The sequence below is a fragment of the Pongo abelii genome, chromosome 13 (genome assembly GCF_028885655.2).
Source record: "Pongo abelii isolate AG06213 chromosome 13, NHGRI_mPonAbe1-v2.0_pri, whole genome shotgun sequence".
NCBI lineage: Eukaryota > Metazoa > Chordata > Mammalia > Primates > Hominidae > Pongo > Pongo abelii.
In genome coordinates, this window is record NC_071998.2 from 22,471,259 (window position 1) to 22,496,138 (window position 24,880).

General features: G+C 46.1%; 1 protein-coding gene across 2 annotated transcripts in view; it reads right to left on the reverse strand.

Moving 5' to 3' along the window:
• UNC13B (unc-13 homolog B) overlaps positions 1-24,880 on the reverse strand; it is a 279,025-nt gene that overhangs the window by 53,953 nt on the left and 200,192 nt on the right. For both annotated transcript variants that reach the window (XM_054519407.2, NM_001132233.3), the window contains 16 exon segments: positions 24,210-24,288; positions 21,470-21,544; positions 20,424-20,643; positions 18,972-19,199; positions 18,228-18,369; positions 16,024-16,193; positions 15,470-15,585; positions 14,966-15,129; positions 14,176-14,326; positions 12,369-12,437; positions 10,867-10,956; positions 10,387-10,515; positions 6,688-6,815; positions 5,946-6,031; positions 345-471; positions 10-106 (listed from right to left, as the gene is read on the reverse strand). In XM_054519407.2, the coding sequence (XP_054375382.2) occupies positions 10-106; positions 345-471; positions 5,946-6,031; positions 6,688-6,815; positions 10,387-10,515; positions 10,867-10,956; positions 12,369-12,437; positions 14,176-14,326; positions 14,966-15,129; positions 15,470-15,585; positions 16,024-16,193; positions 18,228-18,369; positions 18,972-19,199; positions 20,424-20,643; positions 21,470-21,544; positions 24,210-24,288 (2,071 nt within the window).

Genomic DNA, 24,880 nt, shown 5'->3' on the forward strand with positions numbered 1-24,880 from the left:
CTGACTTACTCCATCCTTCTTATCTCGTTCCAGGGCCCCACGCAGGAATTCCAGGGATACATCCTCATTCTCATCCAGCCATTGTAGCACAAACTGCTCAAACCACCTGCAGCCAGAGCAGGAGAACAGGGGGTTAGAACTAGTGGTTGGAATATGCCATTTCCTGACTGCTCCACCAGTCTGGGATCCTCTGGATGGCGGGGCACAGTTTGACACTTTTCTTTGTCTACAGTGGTACCTGAACAGGCAGTCCCTAAGACTGGCTTGCTGAAATGAATTGGGGATACTAGCCCTGCCCACCCAGAGGGCTCCCTTCCCTCTGTAGTGCCCACATGATGACTCACGCTGGGTACTCAGGCACCTGCCCCTGGAGGACAGGCAGATCCCGCACGTATTCATTGTGGAGCCATTTCACCTTGAAGTGCAGGTTCATGTAGTCAGCACTTTTACACAGGTGGTCTTTCTCATGCTCTAGTGGTAGGGAGAAAGTTTGGGTCAGGTCCCAGCAGTAGAGGCCATGGTTCCTGAGCCTTCCCAAGGTAGCAGATCTGGTCAGGCAGCTCCATCAGATGTCTTAGGACAAGGGTGACTCCCAACCTCCTTCTCACAGCCATCTCTCCCCACCAGTGTTCTGCTCAGCAACTCTCCACAAGCTTGGCCCAAATCTTCCTCTAGAAAGACTAAGCCAGACTCCCAGATAAAGCCTGCAGTCTCTTTGCTCTAGCGTTTGGAAGTGGTCTTTTTGTTCTAGCATCTGGTGTCTGGTGTAGAAAAGCAGAAAGGGCCATGGGTGCTGATGCTGATTAGTAGGGAGACTGCCCATGACTGTAGAGGACAATGGTTTTCCAGGGCCTTTCTGATCACAGTAGCTGAGTCATCCTTCAGACAGGCTTAAAGGCAGAGATGAGCAGGTGTACACGGCATGAATGGGTCAGTGACAACTACAGAGACAGGGAAAATCAAACTGGGCCCAAGTTGACAGAGCAGTTGGGCAGCCATGGTGTAATGGAATCTTGAGGCAAACTGAAGGGCTCCAGGGCAGAGCTGAGACACTGAAAAAATGAATTCTCAGGGAAGTATGGAAATATGAATAGTCAGTTTGGAAACTATGGAAACACAGCCAGATGAAAGGACATATCATGCTGCAGAAAATGAGGCATTTATTATGAATTTGAAAAGTCATCTTGCTGAATCTCTAGAGCCTTCTGGAAAATCTAAGACAAAGATAACTCACAATTTGCTCAGAGTCTGGAGCACTGGCCACACCCATAGGTTCTCTTCATCTACCCCCTTCATAGTTGAAGCACTAATTTGAATAATAAAAATCAATTGTATGCTGACACATCAACATAATGGTAAAAGCAAGCAAATGTGGGAGAGGGCTAAGCAGCAGAGAAGAGAAGGCCACTGTCCTTGGGGACTTTGTTGCTCAACTTTGAGTTGCCATGGGTGATGCTCCTCCAAGTCAAGGCGGAATATCCAGGCTGGAGCAGCTGGCCCTTGTGAACTAGTGTAGCAGACACTGAAGGAGGAAATGGAAGCCTGGGATTCTGCCTCAAGGGCTTCAAGTCCCAGGAATTTCATTCCCTGGCACTGCAGGCAGCACTGTCTCAACCTAAAGTTGCATTTGCAGTCTCTTCTATGAAGCAGTGAGCAGGAGAAGAGGGAAAAGGTATAAGACTAGAGGCAAAAGGACAACTAAATGTTCTTACCACCCAGAAAGAAGACTTTTCTTATACGAATGACAGTGGTTGCTTGTGACAGAGCAGAGACACCAATGAGCAACAAAGAGAGTGAAAAAATCAGGGACATCAGAGAGACCCTCAGGGACATCAAAAGAGAGACTCTCTCCTCCACCCCCGTCCCCTGCTGTTCTGGAACCAGTCTAAGAACCTAGAAACATCAGGAGGGCCCTCCTCCTTCCTTTTCAAGCAGGGCTGCCCATCACTCCATAACTCCCTAACTCTTTCTTTTAGGGACCTTCAAGTTACTGTTTTTACATATAATTTTCACTTTCTCTGTCAATTTATTATCTGCACTCTGGCCCCTATCCCTAATTTCTGTATTAACTTCTCTGGTATAAAAACTAACTGACAAGTTCTGAAACACCAGTCACACTTTAAACTATTCTAACAAGTCCCATGGAGTCATGCTCCACTAAAGTTGTTTGAGGTGGGATAATCTGTCAGAAAGGCCAATCCATAACCTCCTGCCCCTGACTTCCACCTAACTCCCTCTTTTTCTCCTGGAGAGCTCTTCCAACCTCATGATTTCAACCTCCCAGTTTGCTGGTATCTCCCCCTAATCTCTCTTTGGTTCTGGTAACGTCTATATAAACTTCTTTTTTGAGATGGAGTCTCACTCTGTCACCCAGGGTGGAGTGCAGTGGTGCTATCTCTGCTCACTGCAACCTCTGCCTCCTGGGTTCAAGCAATTCTCCTGCCTCAGGCTCCTGAGTAGCTGGGATTACAGACATGTGCCAGCACACCTGGCTAATTTTTGTATTTTTAGTAGAGTTGGGGTTTCACCATGTTGGCCAGGCTGGTCATGAACTCCTGAACTCAGGTGATCCACCCGCCTCAGCCCCACAAAGTGCTGGGATTACAGGCGTGAGCCACCACACCTGGCCTATATAAGCTTTGGATGGAACATTTCATCATGCCTAGATTTAATTTGCCCCTGTCTCTCACTATCTTAAAATCTCCAGCTGAAGTGGAACAGAGTACACCAACTAATCTTACCCTCTTTTTCAATGCTGAGCATTATCCTCAAATCTTCCTTCTACCTCTTTATTCATACCCAGTTAAATCACCAGCCCCTGATTTCACCTCCAAATGTCTCTGGAATCTGTCCATTCCTTCTAGCCATGCTATTACCTGCCTAGGTCTCATTACCCCCATCTTTAACCTGGATTACTATAATAGCCTCCAGACTGGTCATTCTGCCTCCCAATCCACTCTCCACACTGTAGACAGAGTGACTGGCCTTTCTACATAATAATCTGATCATGTCAATCCCTTGCTTGACATATGTCAGTGGCTCCCAACTACCTCAAGATAGAGTCCAAAAGTCAGCTGGGTGCAGTGGCTCACACCTGTAATCCCAGCACTTTGGGAGGCTGAGGGGGGCGGATCACTTGAGGCTAGGGTTCAAGACCAGACTGGCCAACATGGTGAAACCCCGTCTCTACTAAAAATACAAAAATTAGCTGGGTGTGGTGGCACACGCTTGCAATCCCAGCTACTCGGGTGGCTGAGGCATGAGAATCGCTTGAATCCAGGAGGCGGAGGTTGCAGTGAGCCAAGATCAGCCCACTGCACTTCAGCCTGGGCGACACAGCGAGACTCAAAAAAAAAAAAAAAAAAAAAATAGAGAAAGAGTCCAAAAGCCTATGCATGGCTTACAACCTCCTTCACGATCTGACTCTGTCACATCTCTCCATCTTCAGGTCTTACTTATCTCTTCCCCTACCCTCTGAAGTGCTAGTCACACTGAACTGCTGCTTCCAGTTCTCCAAGCATGCCAGCTCTCTCTAGACCCCAGGTCTTGGACATGCTGTAGCCTCTGCTTGAAATGTTCTGTGTCTCCCTTTCTTGTCACTACCACCCTCCCGGCTAAATCTTATTACCCTTCAGGTTTCAGCTTGTAGATCGCCTCCTCCAGGAAGCCTTCCCAGGTCCTCAGAGTCTGGGTTACATGGTTCTCCTGTGTGCTCTCAGCACCCTATACTTACTCCTCTTGTGGCATTATAACTTTGTGTTGTAACTGCCAATTTATACGACTGTTTTCTAGACTGCCCTGTGAGTTTCTTAAGGGATGGTGCTATGCCTTGTTCATCTCATTGGGTTCCAATAACCAGCACAGAGCCTGGCGCAGAGAAAATATTCAATAAACATTTGGTGAATGGAGTGGGGATTTACTGTAAAATGGCAAGAAGGAACTTTTGTTTCATATTTTAATTGGGAGAGTTGTTACACAGTTGGGCTTATTTGTCAAAACTCATTAAATTGTATTCTTAAAGCGGGTCTTATTGTATTGTCTATAAATTATACCTTAATAATGTTGACTTACAAAATATTTGGCGAAGGACAGGATTTTCAACTTTACTTTTATAGTCAGAGTCAATGCCACTCTCCTATCATCCAGGCCCCCCAAACTCCTCCCCTTCTCTTGCCCTCCATATTCTGACAATCACGAAGTCCTGTTCTGGCTTCCTTCCAATGTCTATCAAAGCCCATTCTCCTCTCTCCACTTATCTTCTCTAATCCCAGCGCCCTCTATCCCTAAATTATTACAACAGCTCTTCATTATCTGCGTTCTCTGATTCTAGTCTCTCCCTATTCTAGCTGCCCTCATCTCTCACTGAGGTAGATCTTATTAAAATACTATGGGGTTCACATTGCACCTCTGCTCAAGAGCCTGCAATGGTTTCTTATTGTTCTTAAGAACTAAGATTTAGTCAGTGCTGAGTAAGTGCCATGCAGTATGCTAAATACATCTCAGTACTTCATCAGTTCAAAGAAACAGATGCTATCATCACTCCCATTTTACAGATGAGAAAATGGGAGCTCATAAAAATTAAGTAGTTTGGACCAAATTCACAGTGCTATGTAGGCAGTGAAATTGAGGTTGGAAATCAGGCCAACATTAATTCTTTCTCTTAAAGTAGAAGTTTTCAATCCTTTTGTGTTTGTTTTAAACATTAGCAGAACTCCCCTTTCAAAAGAAATCTCACCTAGAATTCCATGTAAGATTGATAAAAGCAGGGCTGGCTGAGCTGGCATCATGCAAGAGACCTGGAGCCTAGCCTCTGGGTTTCCCCTTCAACTTAGCTCCTAAGATACTTCTGTTTGAAAACCTCTGCCCCACCTCACACTACTCCTCTTGTGGAGTTGATTCACTTTCACAGGTGTTTTCTCTTTTCCCCCAAACCCACTGGAGCCACAGTTCTTCAAGAACTGAGACTGTACTCCCCATCAGGCTCACTAAGTGGCATCTGGAGGGAGAGACCAATGACCTCCTCCCTGGCCTGACAGCAGGCAGCCCTGCTCTGGGCTTGTGTTACAGAATGTACGCGTGGTAGTCTGTGGCTGGCTCAAATGTAACACAGATCTTCAAGGTTTCTTTCAATCTCAAGACTCACTGATTCTAAACCTCACACATTCAAGCATCTGAGGGTGGTCCATCTGCCCTGCCATCCCACCCAAATAGCAGATCCAGACTCTGCTTTGTCCTTGCCCAGATGGCTCCTCCTCCTCCTAGATGGGCTTTCACAGACTGAGTAGAGAGACTACCACACATAAAACGGCACGAAACACTGCTACATAGGTGAGTACAGATGGGTACAGATAGGAAGGTCTGATACAGGTATGGAATGATATCTTTGTGGACCAAGGTAGGAAATGAATAAAAGAACAAGCTGAATGAGTAAGATGAATAATAATTTGCCTGTGGCCCTGCTCTATAGGAGAAGTGAGGGAAGAAGGATCTTCCTGGCATTGTCATACTAATCCAGAGCAGCTTTCAAGAAAAGCCAGGCCAGAGAGTCTCCAACATAAGAAAACAATTACATCTATCTGTGTATTTAAGGTTCTCTGATTCTTGAAAACTGAAGTTTCCCAAGACCATTCTCCAGGAAGTGGGCCACCTAAGAACACCCACCATGGGAGAAGTTCATCTCTGGGCTGGGAAGGTCTTGAACAGGCAGTTGCTCCAAAGCTGGAAGGAAGAACCTACATCCACACAGCCATTTTCATATTTCCTTTGGCTGCAACTTTACCCACCCAAGGTCTCCTGGGGCCTACATCCCACTAGGCCTAGAATTCCTTTAGTTTCTCACTATATCACTCACCCAGAACTTGTAGTTGTCTAGAAGAGGAAAGGGACAGTGAACTAGGAGCTTGGGCTAGGAGCCTGGCAGCCCACTGATTTGGACAGATCCTTACCCTCCAATGCATATTTCATGTCTTGGGCAAACAGATGCCACATCACCTCTGCGCTGACTTTTCCCACATTCAACTCCTGAGGAAACCTGGATGACAGAAGAAACCACAGTCAGAGAATAAGGCAAGAGCCATTTGATTTGATTCATTTCAAGGCTAAAGTGCCTAGTTCTTGGAAGTCATATTGGAGAGAGGAGAAGCTTAGGGAACAGGACTAGGTCCAATCTGGAGAAAAGGGGCCCAGGGGCCAGGGGCCAGTGGCAGGACAAGTTGGGGGCAGAAGAGATCCCCGTAGGCAAGACGGGCCTGGGGGCAGAAGATGCCCAGAAGGCAGGAAATTGAGAGGTAGAGACTCTCCAGGCAGAGGCTGGAAAGCAGGCGCAGGCTAAATAAGCTGGAGGAGAAAGGGCAAGTCAGGGTGGGCTATAAGAAGGCCCACTTCATTCACAGTGGACAGACACATACACACATGGTCTCTGGATCCCCTGGGGCTCCTATGGCAGTCACAGTCCCAGAAGCCTCTCACTCCAGGGAGGCTGGCTCAGTCTGGCCAGGGACCCCCATTATGTTTCCACACCTGTCTCCAGAAACAGTTACCCAGACAGATACAAGGGACAGAGGGACAGATGGATGGACAGGAAGAAGAGGTGGCACTGCAAACATACAGAGACAGGAAAGAAAGAGGTTGTTAGACAGATGGACAGATCAACCACCAACAGACAGGGCCAAAGAGGGTGATACTCACTGGTTCAGAACAGGTGTGTAGGAATTCTTATCTTCCTCTATGATTGACACGATGAGTGTGATGAGCTTGGGCCAGAAATCCAGGTTCCGAATGCTGGGCCCTTGTTCCTCTGGAGGTAGCTCTTGCTTCTTGATCCAGAGGACGCAGTGAGAAAGAGGGAGAAAGAGTCAGAGTAGAATGTAGAGGGTGTCTCCAACGATCCTCTTTCTCTTCCCCTCCCTATACTTCTTCCTCTAGAATCAAGGACCTTTCCTCTCCTAGAGCCTGTCTTCCACAAGACTATCCCTGTTCTGTAAGAGTGACTATTGTGAGATCCCTGAACACAGGGAGCCTATCGCTGAGAAGTTCTCTCCTCAGCCCCAGGGCACTGCTCTGATAAACTTGGTCAGTCCAAGAGACATGAGGATGCCCATCCTCCTTCCTTCTCTCAGTTGCTATGCGCAGAGTAACTTGCTGGCTAAAGGAAACAGCCCCTCCAGCCTTAAAAAGTAGGTCTACTTCTATGCAGCCCCTACAGGCAGGCAGCCCTCCTCTTCTGGTGGTATTCCTCTACTGACAGCACAACACGACCACACACATACACATCTCAGCTCTGAGAAGCTCTTTCAACTTCTGCAGGAGCTACTGAACAGATCTGGTGTGCATTTCAGCCTTTCAGTGCAGTAGGACTTCCCTTGATCCCCTGAAGTTATTAGGGGGAAGAATGGCATCTAGGAAGCTATTTGCCTAGCTAGATAAGAAAGGGCCTTACTTGGGAAGAGGCAAGGGAATACAATGGTGACTTTCAGGTAAAGAGAAATCACTCTATATTCACAGCCCAGAAAAGTGAAGTAGGAGTCACCATAGGGAGGCTGGAACACACATTATCTCCCACTAAGTCAAAGGCGAAGGTGGAGCTGCCCAGAAGGACAGGAACAGGGCCTTTATGTGGGATGTCATATGTCACTGGAAAGCTTCCACAGTCCTTAATAAGCCTGCATTATCAAGAAGTTCCTAGAAACCAGGACAGAATCTTTAATATAACTTAAATACATCTCTTCCTTTTATTTTTCTGTCACTGTCCTGGTTCAGGCTCTTATCATTCAAGGATTTCTGAACTGGTCTTTAATCTTCAATCCAATCCCTCCTCCTTGCAGCTATCGTGATCTTTCTACAAAGAAAATCTCAATGTGTTAACTCCTCTGCTTAAAGCCCTTCAACGGCGTTCAATGCAGTTTAAATTCCTTAGTTTACATCTTCCAGAATATGACTCTCAACCTCATACCTTACAACTCTTTTTGTTCCAGCTATTACCACACCACCACCACTTATTTACTGCTTATCATGTGCCACACACTCTGCTAAGACCTTTACACACATTATCCTATCTAATCCTCACAACAACTCCATTGAGTAGAAATTATTATCACCTTCATTTACAGATGAGGAGAGTGAAGGGCAGGCAGCAAGGTTATATGACTTGTCCAAAGTCATGCAGTTGCAAAGAGCAGAACTAAGACTTGATCCCAGATAGCTGAATCCCATAGCCGGATGCTGTAAGTACCCTAAATTGCTATACTTCTTTATCTTATTTTTATTTTGTTTTTTTTTGAGATGGAGTCTCACTCTGTCACCCAGGCTGGAGTGCAGCGGCATGATCTCGGCTCACTGCAACCTCTGCCTCCTGGGTTCAAGCAATTCTCCTGCCTCAACTTCCCAAGTAGCTGGGATTCCAAGCACCCACCACGCCTGGCTAATTTTTGTATTTTCAGTAGAGACAGGGTTTCACCATATTGGCCAGGCTAGTTTCAAACTCCTGACCTCAAGTGATCCACCCGCCCCGGCTTCCCAAAGTGTTAGGATTACAGACGTGAGCCACTGCGCCCGGCCTGCTTATATTTCTTTAAATTAACAAGCTCATACGTAATTCTGTGCCTCCAAGCATTCTATTTTCTCTCCGTGGTATGCCCCTTCTCTCCAGCCCCTTTCTTTAGTTAATTCCTACTCCTTCCTCAAAATTCAGATTGAACTTTGCCTCTTCTGAGAGGTTTTCCTGACATCCCTGGTCTGGGCTCCCAGAGCACCCTCTGTGAACCTTTGGTGTAGACGTATCAGAAAACTACAACTACAGTAAAACATAGTAACAACAAAATAACAACAACAAAAAAACAATAAATGTAGTAATTTGCTTTGACCTCCACTAAACAATGAGATCCCCAAAGGCTGAAATATCTCTTACTCAACTTTATGTCTGTAATGCTCTGTTAAGTGAATGAATGGACGAATAAACCAATGACTGAAGGTCAACAGATGGAAATTTTAAAAGACATCAAGAGTTTATGCCAGTGTAAATATAGAATAAGGAAAAAATGAAATTGAGAGAAAGTAAAAAGCAGATACCAAAATACAAAGGCTTAAGAGTATCCCTGAATAGTTTATGAGAACGGTGTCTTTCCTCGACCAGAGACTTCATAGACAGATGACAGAGGAGCCTAGAATGTATCAAGTAAAACAAAGGCCTCAGGAAAACCTCCCATGAACTTCAGAACCAATAGGAGGCTTTATAAACCTTAAAAGGAAGAAGTGTTAAATACATGGCTGGCACAGAAACTACACTTGGGAATGAGAAGAGGCAGTAGGAACAAGATCTTAGTCTTTATGAGGGTGCTCCTAGGAAGCTTTACAAATTGGATGTAGTTACCTAAAGATAAATGTCCAAGACATTTAGGTTGTCCTGCCATCATTTGTTGTCCAAAGCCCACTGCCTTTTAAGGTCTATCTCAAATGTTCCTTGTTTTATGTAGCTTTTCCTGGTATCTGATCAAGAGAGAGAAAAGACTCTTCCTCCTTGGAATTCCTTTAATCTTATCCCTTTTTCAAGGCCCTTCAAATAGACTCCTTTGATTAGAGTTATATATATGTTTATGAGACTGCAAACTTACTGAAGGAGCACTGTGCTCTCCTCAGACCTGGCCTAGAACAAACATTCAATATTTGTTGGACTGAAGGGAATCCACTCTGCAAATGTATGGTCAGCAAGAAACTCCTAAGATTGGAACTGTAATTGAGTAACTGGAGCTAGAAGTTCTGGCTTTGAAATAAGTTGGGAGCATGGATCGGGGATACTATTGGAAGGATCTGGGAAAATGTACTAAGTCACCAGGTACTGACTTAGGGTGCCAGGCTAAAACAGGTGAAGTAGCTCAGCCTCACAGAAGGATAGGGTCAGTCTTGACAGCCAGTGGATGAATACAACCCAGAAGAACCACACATTTCAGAGAGAAGTAATTAGAGGGAAAAGTAAAGCTTCCAGGAGTCAGCAGCTCAGAGACCACTTCAGATCTCAGAGGAAGGAAGCCCAGAACTTACAAGAGTCCGCAAGAGTCAGAATAAAGTTAAACTTGAGGGAGAAAAAAAGACTCTGGGATGGACTGAGAATTCACCTACTCAACCCCTGAACTGTGCATGAATTTAGGTTTACTTTCTTCAACATTATTATGGTTGCCATTTCTGTTCAATTCAGGTATGTCTCATCTTGCCCAGGGGTCTCTTTCCATCCACATATCTCACATGGTCCACATGGTTCATACTCCACAACTCACTCACCCTTGAGAACATCAAGTACTTTGTCCTGAGTGCTTTTCCACCACCACCATCAAGGAAAGCTGAGGCTCCAAAGAGCCACTGACAGCTGGCCCCACCTGATCCCAAACCTCTTACCAGCTGGTACTGGCGGCTGTATAAGTCGTGGCAGTTGTTGAAGATATATTCATATGTGGAGTTCAAACAGGCCTTCACACAATCCTTTACCACCTGGCTGGCTCTTGGAGGGCTTTGCAGTTCTTGTACCTGCCAATTAAAAGAAGAAATATGGGCCCAAGGTCCTGCTCACCTGGGTGGGATATTCTCCTAGCACTACCCCAAACCTACTCTAGATTCTTTCATCCCTGTCTGGGTCCCTAGACCTTTCCCTGTGATGAAATTGCCAGGATAGCTGACAGGGAAAACTTCCACCCCATCCTCATGGATCTATAGTCTATGTGCTCTCTCAGAAGTAACCCAGGGAACAGGTACACAGAAATGTAAGCTTAGAGGTGATGAATCCTGTAGCCTCAGACTCTGCCCAATGATTCTCATTCTTCACGTTCCTGTAGCCAGGTCTCCAGCCCAGCACCACCCAAGCCCCCGTCCATTTCTTACCTTCATTCTGAAGAAAGTAATGCTGGTCAGCAAATCCACTGTGGATTTTAAGTCCTGAAGCCGTTCAGGACTCCCAGCAGGGAAATTATTCTGTTGCAAATCAAGCAAATGTAAGAAAGGAACAGAGGACTATGAAAACCTTCCCTGCCAAAAGTGATGATATCAAAAGCTTCCCTAATTGTTACCTACTGGGTTTTTCTCTAGTTGAGCTGGCCAAAAACACTGTAATGTTACAGGTCTCCTTCTCTTTTTTCTGTTGATGCAAACAGGCTCTTGCCAAAAGCAGGGGTTAATACTTCCCACCCTAGAAAGCGACACATCCTCCCTCCAGCCCTACTTCCCATGCAATGTATAAGCACTTGTACAAATGAACACACAGGCACGCACACACTTACACACATGCTTTTCTTGGATGAAGATTCTTACGCACCAACAGTGAGTTCTTCGAAAGTTACAATCTAACTGTATATCCTGGAATATAAGTGGAGCCACACTACAGACAAAACTGAGGTCCAGGACCTGTACTTTTTGTACAATAGACCCCAGCTTTTCTACTGTTCTGCAGCCAGCAGATGGCAGATCTCTGAGCAGAACTGCTTTTGGAGTGAGTTCCTTAGGAATTTCCAGCCATCCTTACTTCATTCACTTTGGCACGAGTCTTAGGAGGGAGCTGCTATGAAGAGCTGAAGGGAGATGCTGAGCCTGTCTTCACATTAATGGTCAGTTTTTAAACCTTCAAATGGCTTCTTATATGCCAAATATAAGATATACAGTCAGCTGTCCATTATTTGTGCAAATGGAGGGCACTTGAGTGCAGACAATTAAAACCTCATTTCTTTTTGACTTTAAGGTTGTTTTTATACTTACTTTTTAATGTGCGTATATTGCCTGTTCTGAACATTCACACACTTTAAAGCAAGTAATGAAGCCATTCTAAGATCCAACATAGGAGGAACTAAGAAACTGCCCATTTCCTTATCCTGTCCCGTCCCAGTACCCATCCTCCTACTATACCTATTTCCTCCCTTTATACTAGGAATGGACATGCTCTCTGATACAGATTACTTGCAAAAGCCAATCTACTCTCTCTCCCCCAGCCAGATTCTCACACCTCCGCTGGAAAACGAGGAGAGTATGGAAAAATGCAAAAAAGAAATGTAATTAGGTATCTAATTTTTTTAAAAGGGTACTCCTGGAAGAGATTATCCTCAGGAAACTCCCTAATGAGAATATCACCAGAGAGTTTAGTAGAGTGTTAAGAATGCGGTTGGAAAGACAACTGTCTATAAAAACTAACCATACCTGCTGCTATTTATACACCACATGGTCCCTGGAGTTAAAAGAACCACAGGTGTCAGTAGCATTGGCCATTTGGGTGGATGTGATGACACAGACCAGTTTTCCCTGGCCTCAATCTTTATAGCCAAGATTGGCCTACAGTCTCTCTGGGACCATGCTTGATATCTATTATCCTGCCCACAGCCAGCCATGTCTTCACTCACCCTGTATGTAGAGAGGTCGATCCTCAGTGAGTTGTGTAGCTGGTCCAGCAGTTTTACAAATCTCTCTTTCTGAGGGTGAGAAACAAATAAAGGGGAAGAAAAAGAGAACCTGTGTCTGAGTCCCCTAAACTATAACAGAAACAGAACCACCCCTGGATGAGTAGAAAGAGTCGGGAGGCATTGGGTTGGAGACACATCCCTGCCCATGGGAAGAACAACAAACAGTGTAACGGAAAAAATGAGATAGATAGTCCCTGTTCTATCTCTTTGCAGCTCTGTCCCAATCTGGGAAATCTCACACTGACAAGGAAAAAGCCAAGTCCCTGGGGGGAGAAATGGCTCCTTCTATGCAAGAGTCAATAGGGCATGACCAGTGCATCTCTATCCCTTTGGGACTGTAACTTATCTTAGGTAGATAAGAAGAAACTCCAAACACATTCTCTCTTGAGTCTGAGGTCTCCTGACTTATCTCGGGGTAGTGCATAACAGTTATACAGCCACAGCCTAGCAGTGATGATGGGAGGGAGAAACTGATGCGTTTGAAAGATAACAGGGCAGGCAGGAAGGGGTCTCTCTTTAAACTACATTCCACACACATTTCCCATAGTGTATACTTTTTAAATGTTAAAATATCTAGCATATACTATTTTAATAGCTGATTTTCATAGAAAAAGTATTATTAAACGTGGAATCATATGCCTGCAGGATGTTGGCATCCCACTCCTAGAACTCATATATTGATTATATGAGTAGATGTTGATTAAGTCAATACATAATGAGATGAGGCAAAATGGAACAAATATTTGACTGGCTTAATAAGTTACACATCTAAAGAAAGACTCTATCAACAACAAAAAATTCATTAGTACCAAAAAATCAGATTTCATAGACTCAGTGAATTGGGGTGATATCAGTAACTTTATGCCCAAAATGGTAATTTTTGTGTTGGGACAGAATTATTTTATCTAGTTTATACTGAATTAATGTCAGGTGACATTCTGAGTAATGACTCAACTTCTCAGGTACCTTAACCCAGGAAGGGCACACCCTGGATAGGGAAAACAGTCCGGACACTAGAAAAGGAACAGGTTCAAGTGCACACTGGCATCATTGTTTAGACATCAGTCTCATATCAACTCAAGTAATATGAATCTGTCACAGACAGACTGAACAAGATTTTAAAAAGTCCATTTGTGGACCTGCAAGACTGAAGAATATGGAAGAATATGGTAATTCAACCAAGTTGTTGGCCCAGAGGGGTTCTGGCCAAGCCCAGGTGGTACCACCCCCAATCACCTTCTCTTCTTTATCTGTGTCTGAGGAGAGGCTATTAGTATAGTCCGCATACCCATAAGGAAACAGGAAACAAGGTTCATCTATCAAAATGGTAGCTATCTGAATTTTAAGCACATCAAGTAACTCTATAGGACCAGCCAAGAAAAATCAAACTTGGCTGGGCACGGTGGCTCACGTCTGTAATCCCAGCCCTTTGGGAGGCCGAGGTGAGTGGATTACCTGAGGTCAGGAGCTCTAGACCAGCCTGGCCAACATGGCAAAACCCCCGTCTCTACTAAAAGCACAAAAATTATCCAGGCGTGGTGGTGGGTGCCTGTAATCCCAGCTACTTGGGAGGCTGAGAGAGGAGAATCGCTTGAACTCAGGAGGTGGAAGTTGCAGCGAGCCGAGATCGCGCCACTGTACTCCAGCCTGGGCAACAGAGCGAGACTCTGTCTCAAGAAAAAAAAAAAAAAATCAAACTTTATTAATTGGTAACAAATGCAGACATATGTGTTTACATGATACTTACCCCAAAGTTGGAGGCTGCAAAGCGATCAGATGCAGAGACATTGGTAGAGGCAGTTGTGTGGGCATAGTAGGCATTGATGTTGGCCAGTAAGGTGCTCATCACTGCTGGCACACCAGGACACATGTACTTGGATGATAAACATGCAAAGTGCCTGAAAAACACAGCACCCTCAGCCTCAAAGACTCTTCAGGGCTTGCAGCAAAAACCAAGCAGGAACTCTAAAAGTTTATGAGATAAATGAAGCACAGCCAGGGCAATTGCTGCCCTCTGCTTGCCTAGGGCTGCTTTCTGCGCACAGCTCTAAGGGCAGCCTCACTGACAGAAAGGCTACCCTGCTTCTCATAGCAATCTGGAATTCCCATTCAAGAAGTCCTGGTCAACTCCATACACAGCTGCTTTCCCTGAAGTTTAGTGTCCTCTTTGACCTCCCAGGCCAGTCTAGGCCAAACCGGTTGTCACAAACACATGTACACGAGCACACATACCCTGTCTGCTCAGGCCTGTGATGTCTAGGCAGGTTTGTCCTTGCATACTCTCACACGCCTTTTTCCCTGCAGAGTTCCCTCAACTCTGAGGCAGACAGAAATAACTTTTCTGTGAGTTACAACATTCCCTTTCTACATATAACCTTCTTGTCTTGGGGCATAGACCCATCCCACCCAGCTCAGAGAGGAAAGTAAAGGAATCACTGCATGCTACCCCACTAAGGACCTGCCCATCATGTCAGTGTGCCTTAATTAGCCACCCCAGCGATTAGTAGCCACTTCCCAGTGCCCCAGCAGAGACTCACGTCATGGCCTGATATATGGACTCAATGCCATAACGCATGGCAAATTCATCCACAATTTCTTGGGCTGTCTCATCAAAGTACACCTTCCAGGCATCGTCTCCTCGAGCTTCAGGGATGCGGACTCCTCCACTGCCCTGAATGTCTGTGAGGTAATGGAAAAGATTCTGCAGGAGACAGAGCAGAGAAAGGGAATGGGTTAAACACATATGAAAAACAAAAACAAACTTGGTGGTAAAGCCCAGAAGAATGTGCACAAGGTTCCACAGAAATTCTGTCCTTCCAGTCATTGCTCAGTTCCTCCTGTGGCCCCAGTAGGCTGTTCTCCCATTAGTGGAAGAGAATGCAGTCTGAGTTCAGTCACTCGGACTCCCCAGGGTAGCAGAGTGAATCAAGGATAAAATTTAAAATGGGCCTCGGATTCCAACCACCTAGCAATCCTACTTATGTCCAAAGGCCTCTCCCAGCACTGCTTTCTGATCCCCCACCTACCAAGGGCTGGCTCACCTCATGGAGGCACGTGTACTGCACGTGATATGGGGCTACTTTCTCCTCCCCCTTGATCTCCACACTGATTTGTAGTCGGATAGCCCCTGAGACGGCGGATTTGTCTGTCCTCTTCTCTAGGAAGGAAAGAAGACTGGAGATTGACACCAATGCAACTAGACAGCATAGATAGTTCCATTCTGGCTTAACCCAAGGAAAAGAAGGGGCCAACCCAAGGACTCACCAAATAGGGTGAATCACTCCAGTGACCACATATTCCACAAGTACCCTTGAACTAGCTGGGTAGGAGAACAGGAGTGTGGAGGGGGGACAAAGGCACTAGTATGAAGATTAAAGGGCCTTCTGAAACCTAGAGAATGTTCAGCCAGAGTGAGTCACAGCCACTGCCACTCCTCTGTCCCCCATCCCTCCCCACAGTCAGTTCTTTGCAGGTGAGACAGGCTCTGTATAGAGGTATGCTTTGGGGACAGATGGTGGTTTTGGTAGAAGGACTATTCCCAGGTCCCCTTCATGCTCTCCCTTCCAAGCAACTTTCTCAGGTCCAGTTTCCTCACCCAAGTTGTACCAGACGTCCATCTCGCCACTTAGGGTCCGAACCTCAATGATGGTTTGGCCAAGGAAATCATCGGACTCTCGCTTTAGGCGTTGCTTTACTCTTGACTTGATGTCATCATCCTCATCCCACACACGCACCTTAATGCGGTCAGAGGAGTTGTGGCACTCACTGTGAGAGAATTAGGCAGGCTCTGTTAGGGGCAGACCCAGTAGCACCAAATCCTGTTACTTCCTATTCCCTCCCAAAAGCTCCGACAGCTGCACTTGAGGCCCTGGAAGAGGAGAAGTCAGAGGACAGCAGTACAAAAGTTCCAAGAAAGTTGGGCTATCCTAGCAAATGACTCTTCATTCCTCGGCCTGGGTGGCTCTATCTACCACTGTACAGTTCTTATTGTCCTAGAACAAAGGGCAAGGGATGGAGGGAAGAGTAATTCAGGTCAATTCTGACTTCCTATACAGCTAGCTGTACCAGCAACACCAAGAGGAAAATAGCTAGACATGCCACGGAGCTCCAGGAAGCAACTGCTAGCTCCATCCTCAGAGCCCAAGACATGAAGTCAGTAAAGGTGCTAGACATGTCCATGGTAGGCCCATATGGTTATAACTGTTTGGCTTTCTATCTAACTCTCTCATCTGCCTAACTATGTGCTTGGTGAGCTTCTATATTAGCCTATCATATCCCATTGAATTGTCATCTCCTCTATCGGGTTTGCTTTGGAGAAAGGAGTTTTCCCAGGTCTTCTCTCAAGCTCTCCTCTCCAACAGTTGCTTTCTGGGATCTGTTGTTTCACCCAAAAGTTGTAACTGGCAAAATTTGCTCTTCCTTTTCCTATGTTCTTATGTTATCTTTCCACATTCCATTAAAATATTACAGTATAACCACCGCTCTGTAAGAAGATAATAGACAAATCAACAAGGAGCTTCTTGAAGCGAGGGATTGTTCTATTCATTTTTGGATAAACTATATTATGTATAGTGTCTCGTACAGAATATGAGCTTAATAAACTGTTCACTAAAAGTGGGCAAAAACGACCAAGAGCTAGTTCATTTTAAATTAGTCATAAGAAGAATTCAAGCAGGGACTATTCAGATTCTCAAACAGGTGTTTCTCCTAGTAGCTATTAATATTATCTCTGGATTAGAGATTAATTTTACTATATCCTAATCCCTTTATTTTTCTTTTCTCTTTTTAGACGGAGTCTCACTCTGTCACCAGGCTGGAGTACAGTGGCATGATCTTGGTGCACTGCAACGTCTGCCTCCCAGGTTCAGGGGATTCTCTTCCCTCGGCCTCCCGAGTAAGCTGGGACTACAGGCACCTGCCACCATGCCTGGCTCATTTTTGTATTCTTAGTAGAGATGGGGTTGTGCCATGCTGGCCAGTCTGGTCTGGAACTCCTGACCTCAGGTGATCTGCCTGCCTCGGCCTCCCAAAGTGCTGGGATTACAGGTGTGAGCCACCACGCTGGCCCTAATCCCTTTCTACATGAATCTTCTGAGGAGCCAACAGAAGGAGGCCTCTACATAGCCAGCCTGCTTGGCTGATTCACATCCAAAATCCTGACCCTAGGCCTTATTAGGGAGCGACAAAGCATGTGGATTCTCAGACATTAGTCTGCCATTTTTCAATAACCATCCTTTACTGTCATAAGAAATAGTTTGTAAGAAAGTGAGAATAAAAAAATGAGTGAGGGTAGAAGCTGAGGCAGGAAGAAACACTACCTTTATGGGAAACAGCAACTTCTTCAGAACCCAGATTTCCACTTTCAAGCCAGAATTACACAGTTTTAGGACAAGGACACTCCCTCCCCACTCCTTATAAGAGCCTTCCTTATGAGAGCCTAACCCTACTGTACCTTCCTAGGCAAGGGTAGGAGGTACAATAAGGCAGTCAGTCCCTGGTTCTGTCACTGAGCAGTAAAGTAGTAAAATCTTTCTACTGCTAGAAAAAGCAGGATGGGGTGCCCTAGGGCCCCTTTAATAGCCCTGGTGAAGACAGGGCATGGGCACAGTAACCTTGACACAACAGGTCATGAGAAGAAAACCAGAGAAAGAATGGCTGATGTCTGAGTGAAGCATGCGAGAAATGAGTTTTCTCCCCTGCCTTTGCCCAGTCTTCAAGCTCAAGCCCAGAATGGCAGGATGTGATCCTGCTCCCCCAATACACACAGTCCCAGGTAAGACAAAGTTCTCTGTGACTTACAAATGGAACTTTTCCTCCCAAACAGGATTCAAGTTTCCAAAAATGGTCTTGGTACGCTTCTTAGTCTTGCTGACTTGCACAGTCACGTAAGGGTCACTGGATCCTGTTTTGTCCTTGGCTTGTAGGCCCTGGGCACACACCACTGCAACCCAAGCATGTATTATAGGAGGCTTCAGAGTCGTTCAGAAGCCCCCCACAGCACTACTCATATGCTCTCCATCTTAGAGCAGTCTATGCTCCTTGCACAGATACCATAATCCCATTCCTCCATATTTATTCTTCATCCTGGGCCACCAGCCTTTCCCTTAAAGCCGAAGCATCCCATCTCCCTACCCAAGCCCTAACTGACCACTTATCTCTACATTGGTCCTTATACCCTCTGATATATACATGCTTCAGCCCCACCCAGTTAGCAAACCACTGGTTAACTACTCCCTGGTCCCCTGCCCTTCCCCTTCCCCCTCCCCCCACCTCTTATAATATCAAACTGTTAGCCAAGTCTACAGCGTTAGGTTGTTAGCAAATCCTTGTATTATGGTTCATGTTGTTTGCAGATAGCAATCTTGCCTCTCCGGCACCAGGGTCTAGGTAAGGAGAAGTGATGAATAATAAGGCCTTTCCTTCCCAGTGATTTCCTTTTTCTTTCTCCCCAATCCCTTGCTCCCTCACGCTCCGGATGTTTCTTCCCCAGTCTCCTCCCCATAGCCCAAGCCTTCCTGTCCCCTCAAACTGTGTCCTGCTCACCAGTAATGGTGATCTTGGCCGACCATTTGGAGGTGCCATCCAGTACACTCTGCTTCACTGTTTTCATCTGCTGCACATGGGCAGCTTTGTTCACTGTGAAGACGTCCCGGATAACTTCAAAGATCTCTGGCTTATTTCGCTCTCGGATCTTCATGCGGTCCTTCATGGCCATGATAATGTTCTGGGTCCGGTCCTCAGCTCCATGTTTACAGCTCTTTTCTGCAGCCCCTGAAGGTGGCCAGGAACACAACAGGTCACCTACCAGACCAAGGATTGAGCTGAGGAATGGGGCCTGGGAGAGGCTGCAGAGCAGTGGAGAAACTATGCAGCCAGCCTGGTTAGTAGTTCTCAGCAATCAAGCAAGGGCCCTCTGGCACCTGCACTTGCCACCCCTTCATGATGGGTTTTGGCCATGTCATTACTAGCATTTGTCTTCAGGCAGTCTTTTCAGAGCCCATCTCTTCTGCTGACTCTGTCCTACCTGTCTCTTCACGTCTAACTTAGCCATGCCATTGGCACCAATTTGAGGCTCTTCAAAGGACATTTTCCATGAATAATTGCTCAAGGCCTCTCCCTGGTCCCCTTGTATATGTCATAGCTGTCCTTGGGATAATGAAGTACTTGTGGGTCTAGAGGTGACCTTCCCTTCTCCTAGCACAATCTTTAAAGCTTTCAGTGCTACAGCTTGGCTTGTGGGTAATACCTGGGAGGTCTGGAGGGCAGGAAAATAGTTTCCCACTTCCTTCACCCCTGCTTTTCCTGGGGTCCAGCCACAGTGAGTGCAAGCCCAGCAGGAGGGGAGCAAGGACATATGAACTTTGAGAGCTACCATTTTCTCTGACAAGAATTTGTTGCTTTTCCTGCTCCTATTCTCCCCACTCCATCATGGCAGGACAAGTCATATATTTAGCCAAGGCCGTGGGAGTCTGGTATACTTTCCTCTTGGACCTCTACCAGATGCATTTGACATTTCTATTTCTGGCACTATTGTCTAAAAACAAGTAATGAATGCTGCCTTCCCTGAGTCCTAGATTCTAGGCTTCAGGAGGTTCCTCTGTGGGGCCTGGAACCCCACAAAACTCTATTTCTTTCCTCTCATTAGTCTCAGATCCTGATGCTTTTGTCATTTGGACAATAAGGCCGCTGTGCTGTATACACTACAAAGCTCAGTCTCTGGGATCAACTGAATCCTATAAGATTCTAGCTACACTAGAAGGCCACAGAAAGCTCAAATAATTTTTCCTAAAGGTGCTTAAGAAGGTAGTGTAAGACCTGTTATTTGGAAAGGCAATGCCCCTTGATTCAGAATCCTACCTTCTCTGAAATGGATAGGGCTTCAGAATCAGGTGGACTGGGGGAATGATTGGTTCAGCCATCCCAGCTCTTTGCTGCAGACTATTTTGGAAAGCCCCTGCTGCCCCACTCCCCGCCCCTCACCCGCAGGGCACTCACGCTGCAGGCAGTCAGCATTGAGCAGATCCTGGCACTTCTCATGGCACTTGACTCCACATTCGCTGCAGCGCATGCCTTGCCGGGCAATGCCCCAGAGCAGGCCTTCACACTCATAGCAGTAGGTTGGGGTAGTGGCCGTCCAGACCTCAAAGTTATGAGGAGTGGTGCACGAAATAGGGTAGATTAAGGCCTGCAGGGTTTTCTTATACACATGGGATTTCTGAAAGACACATACCCCATCCCATGATTTTTGGTTTTTGTTTGTTTTGAGACAGAGTCTTGCTCTGTTGCTCAGGCTGGAGTGCAGTGGTACGATCTCGGCTCATTACAACCTCCATCTCCCAGGTTCAAGCAATTCTCCTGCCTCAGCCTCCAAGTAGCTGGGATTACATGCACATGCTACCATGCCCAGCTAATTTTTGTATTTTTAGTAGAGACAGGGTTTCACCATGTTGGTCAGGCTTGTCTCGAACTCCTGACCTCAAGTGATCCACCTGCCTCGGCCTCCCAAAGTGATGGGATTACAGGCATGAGCCAACAAGCCTGGTCCCCATGACTTTTGGATTCTGCAGGGAGATACCAGAACTGAGACCCTGTGGGACAATCAGGACCTTGATTTCGTGTCTCCTCTGGCAATGGAGAAGATGCTCTATCCTGGCCCAGCCCATAGCCCAGCCTAGCAGAATGAGGCCCACAATACAGTGTGCTCCTGGTTGTCCAACACAGGTTGGACCTGATGCTGGATCCGAGCCTTGTTCCAGCATTCACACTTTCTAAGAAAACAGAAGGTACTAGGTCCATCATGAAACCCTGAGTTCAGTGATCACACCCTTCAACATGAGACTTGGGCTTACCCTCTGATCTAGACTTGCTTAGAGTCTTTCCCAGTGTGGAAAACTAACACCTGATGCTATCTATCTTTTTCATCAGCAATGTGTGTCCAGCACTCTTGAATTCCCAGAATTCCCAATTATTAATAGCATGGCTACAGAGATGATTACCAGTCCTGAGGCCAGTGGACTTACGAAAGCACTTGGGACACTTACCAGCTCTTCGTCCTTAAGAGAAGTGCGTGTAGCCATTGCAGAAGTGATTCCTGCCTTCCGAGACTGGACCAGTGACTGTCAGGGAAGATCTGCTGTTAGCCCTGACCACTGCCAAGGGCTGGCAAAGTCCGGGGGAGGGAGCTTCAGTGACCAAAGCCACTTGACTATAGCTTACTACAGTACTTTCTATTTTTATTGTCACTCACAGCAACTGCCCTAACAGGTGACAAGTGTCCCAGGTTAAGATGCAAAAACCAAGGCCCTCAGGGGGCTGCTCTATGTTAGAAGAGCACTTTCTTCAGGGTATCTATCATCCAAAGAGTTTCTTTTTCTCTCACTCTTCTTAGTGTCCTACCCCACAGAAACTCCTTGTTTATGGGAAGGCAAAGGAAAGTGAAAAGCTTAGAACTATAGTAGGAAACAGGTAATTAAGAATAACAGAGAAACACAACTCTGTCAGAGTCACATTCAAGAGCCATTATGGAGAAAAATGATTCCATGCAAACCTCTATACCTTGGCACCTCCCCAAGCCCACATAATCCCTGGGTGGCTGCAGAGGCCAGCAGGCCTACAAGTAGGGCACTTGGCAAGTGAAAGGGGCATTGAAGCCTCAGTCAAATCAAGCAGGACAGAGGGTTAAGTCTGAGAGCTGGGGCTGCCTTGCTAGCCACACTCTTGCATAGGGGTCCCATGTATCTGCCAAACCCAAGCTTTAGGGGCAGCCCCTGGAGAGGCACATGGTTTCCTAAAGGCAGAGGACACTGAGAAGGCAGAAGTCATAATATCAGCCTAAGCAGGAGGAACAGCTGGGAAGGGCCCAAGTGATTAGGGATGCGGATTTTGTTTGTTTGTTTGTTTTGAGACAGTGTCTTGCACTGTCGCCCAGGCAGGAGTGCAGTGGTACGATCTCGGCTCATTGCAACCGCCGCCTCCTGGGTTCAAGCGATTCTCCTGCCTCAGCCTCCCGAGTAGCTGAGATTACAGGTACCCGCCACCACGGCCAGCTAATTTTTTTGTATTTTTAGTAGAAACAGGGTTTCACTATGTTGGTCAGGCTGGTCTTGAACTCCTGACCTTGTGATCCACCCGCCTCAGCCTCCCAAAGTGCTGGGATTACAGGCATGAGCCACCGCAACCAGCCAGGGATGCAGACTTTTAAAGAGGATGAGAAAGGGCTCTGGAGACACTCACCATAGCCTGTGTAGAGGACAGCAGAGAAAGGAACAACATGATGTTAAAGACCCGAAAGGGCATGAAAACTTTCAGAGGCAACTGAGAGGTTCTTCCCTATAGTCCAAAGCCGGGAGCATTTCCCAATCCACTCTGCTTCTGTCCACTAAAAACTGTCTTCAACCCAGACCACTGGCCAGGACCCAAAGCCTAGAGTACCTACTCTAAGGAGTATTATGCAATAAAGCCAAAGATAGGGCAAAAGACAGAGAGGGATAGCAAGAAATAAACTAGATACTTGCTCGTGGGCAAACAGTGAGAAAGGATGAGGAAAAAAAGTAGGAAGAAGAGGAAGAGAAAAAAGAGGAGATGAGAGACATTAAGGAAAGGAAAATGGTATTGAAGAAGACATGGCATCAGAATTTATCTTCAACCAGCTAGATCAAGAGCTAGTGGAAGAAGAGGTACATTAGAAAGGAGGAGTCGGGCATGGTAGCTCACGCCTGTAATCCCAGCACTTTGGGAAGCTGAGGCGGGAGGATCACTTGAGCCCGGGAGTTTGAGACCAGCCTGGGTAACAGGGACTCTGTCTCTATATAAAAAAAAAAAAAAAAAAAGAAAGAAAGAAAGAGAGAGAAAGGAGAAGATGAACAAATGGTAAGAAATAATGAAACGGAAGAAAAATGATGAAGAGAAAATGGCAGATGATACTTTCATTCAGCCAACTAAGGAGGGAGAAACTAGTGGAGCAGGAAATGGGGAAGAGGGAAGAGGAGTGGTTAGGAAAAACAATAGATAGAATAGAGAGAAAAAAAGAAAACAGAAACAGAAAATGGTAATAAGGGAAAAGGGTCCACATTTAACTGAACCCTTACACCCGATTTCTAGCTTTAGAGCTCTGAGACAGCCTGCCTCACTTCACCCTCAACTACCCACAAGGCTACAGAAAATTCCTTGGGCTGTTTGTGCCTCAGAAGGTATGACCCAGAATGGGGCTTCTGGTCATCCTGGGAGGATGGGATGGAGGCCCTGGGATCAGCTTTAACTCTTAAGCCTGTTTCAATTCAATTCCACAAATTTTTATCATTGCCTCTCAGTGCCTGACACTAGGTTACAGAGATAGTCTCAAAAGCCTATGTCTTGAGAAGAGACTTTTGCTTGACTTCCAAGAAGGCATCAAGCTCCAGTCATGCTCATCCCATACCAAGCTCAATGATCAAGAAGTCAAGGGCTGGAGGCAGTTTCCATTACAGGTCATCAAAGAAGGCTGTAGAGATACCTATGAGAGTTAGATGCCTATAGGAAGACACAAAATCCTAACTTTGAGAGCCCAAGCCACAAATATTCCAGGTAGGAGCTTGAGCTAATAAATTCAGGACTCTGACTAGGGAGTGAGGTAGAACACAGTCCCCGTGAAGCCATTGCTAAGTCTCCGAAGGCTTTAAATGATTGATCATCAGATCAATTTGAGTCATTAAATGGACAACTTCCAATCCTGACAGCTTGCCAAGGCCCAATGAGGGATACCCCAAGGCTACTGCCTACGCCTGCACAAGAGTCTTCACTCACCAGATCACTGACAAGTGGCAGTGGCTTCTTTCTGCGTAAATCTGGCATGCTGTCAATGCCATAGAGCCCTCCGGCTGGCCTGAGGAGAGAAGAAAATATGTCAGGACCTTCAGTCTTGCTTTGAGTTAACTGGTGGGTTCAGTGTTCCATTCACGTTGCTCTCCCTCTCCCCAGAGGAAGAAGAACTGACCTCTACCATGTGCCTTTGAGATGGGAAGGAAAGACAGAAAGTCAGGGAAATAAAGCCATGGAAGAGTGAGCAATAGAATCTGTTCTCACAGTACCCCTCAGTGTCTCTTACAGTTTCAGCTGAGGACTGAGGCTCTTTTATCCCACAGTGGTAGTTCAAGGCATTTCAATTTATTTGAAGGCACTTTTGTGCTCCATAAGGCAAGGTAGGAATTGGCACTCAAGAGGGCCTCTCTCCACATTCAGGGCAAAGACACTGCTCCCCAAAGATAAATCTTGCCAAGGCTGTGCTAGAACAGAACCCACAGGGTGGCTCTACGGCAAGAGTCTAGGTGAGTAAGACTATACCAGACAATGGCACACAAAAGGAGACCGTCTCCATCCAAGAGTAAAAGAGTCACCAGTTCTGTCTACCTATGCCTCCTGAAGAAAAGCCTTCTCTATGGAGAAAGGAGCCCTCATAATCAAGTGTAAGTAGGGGA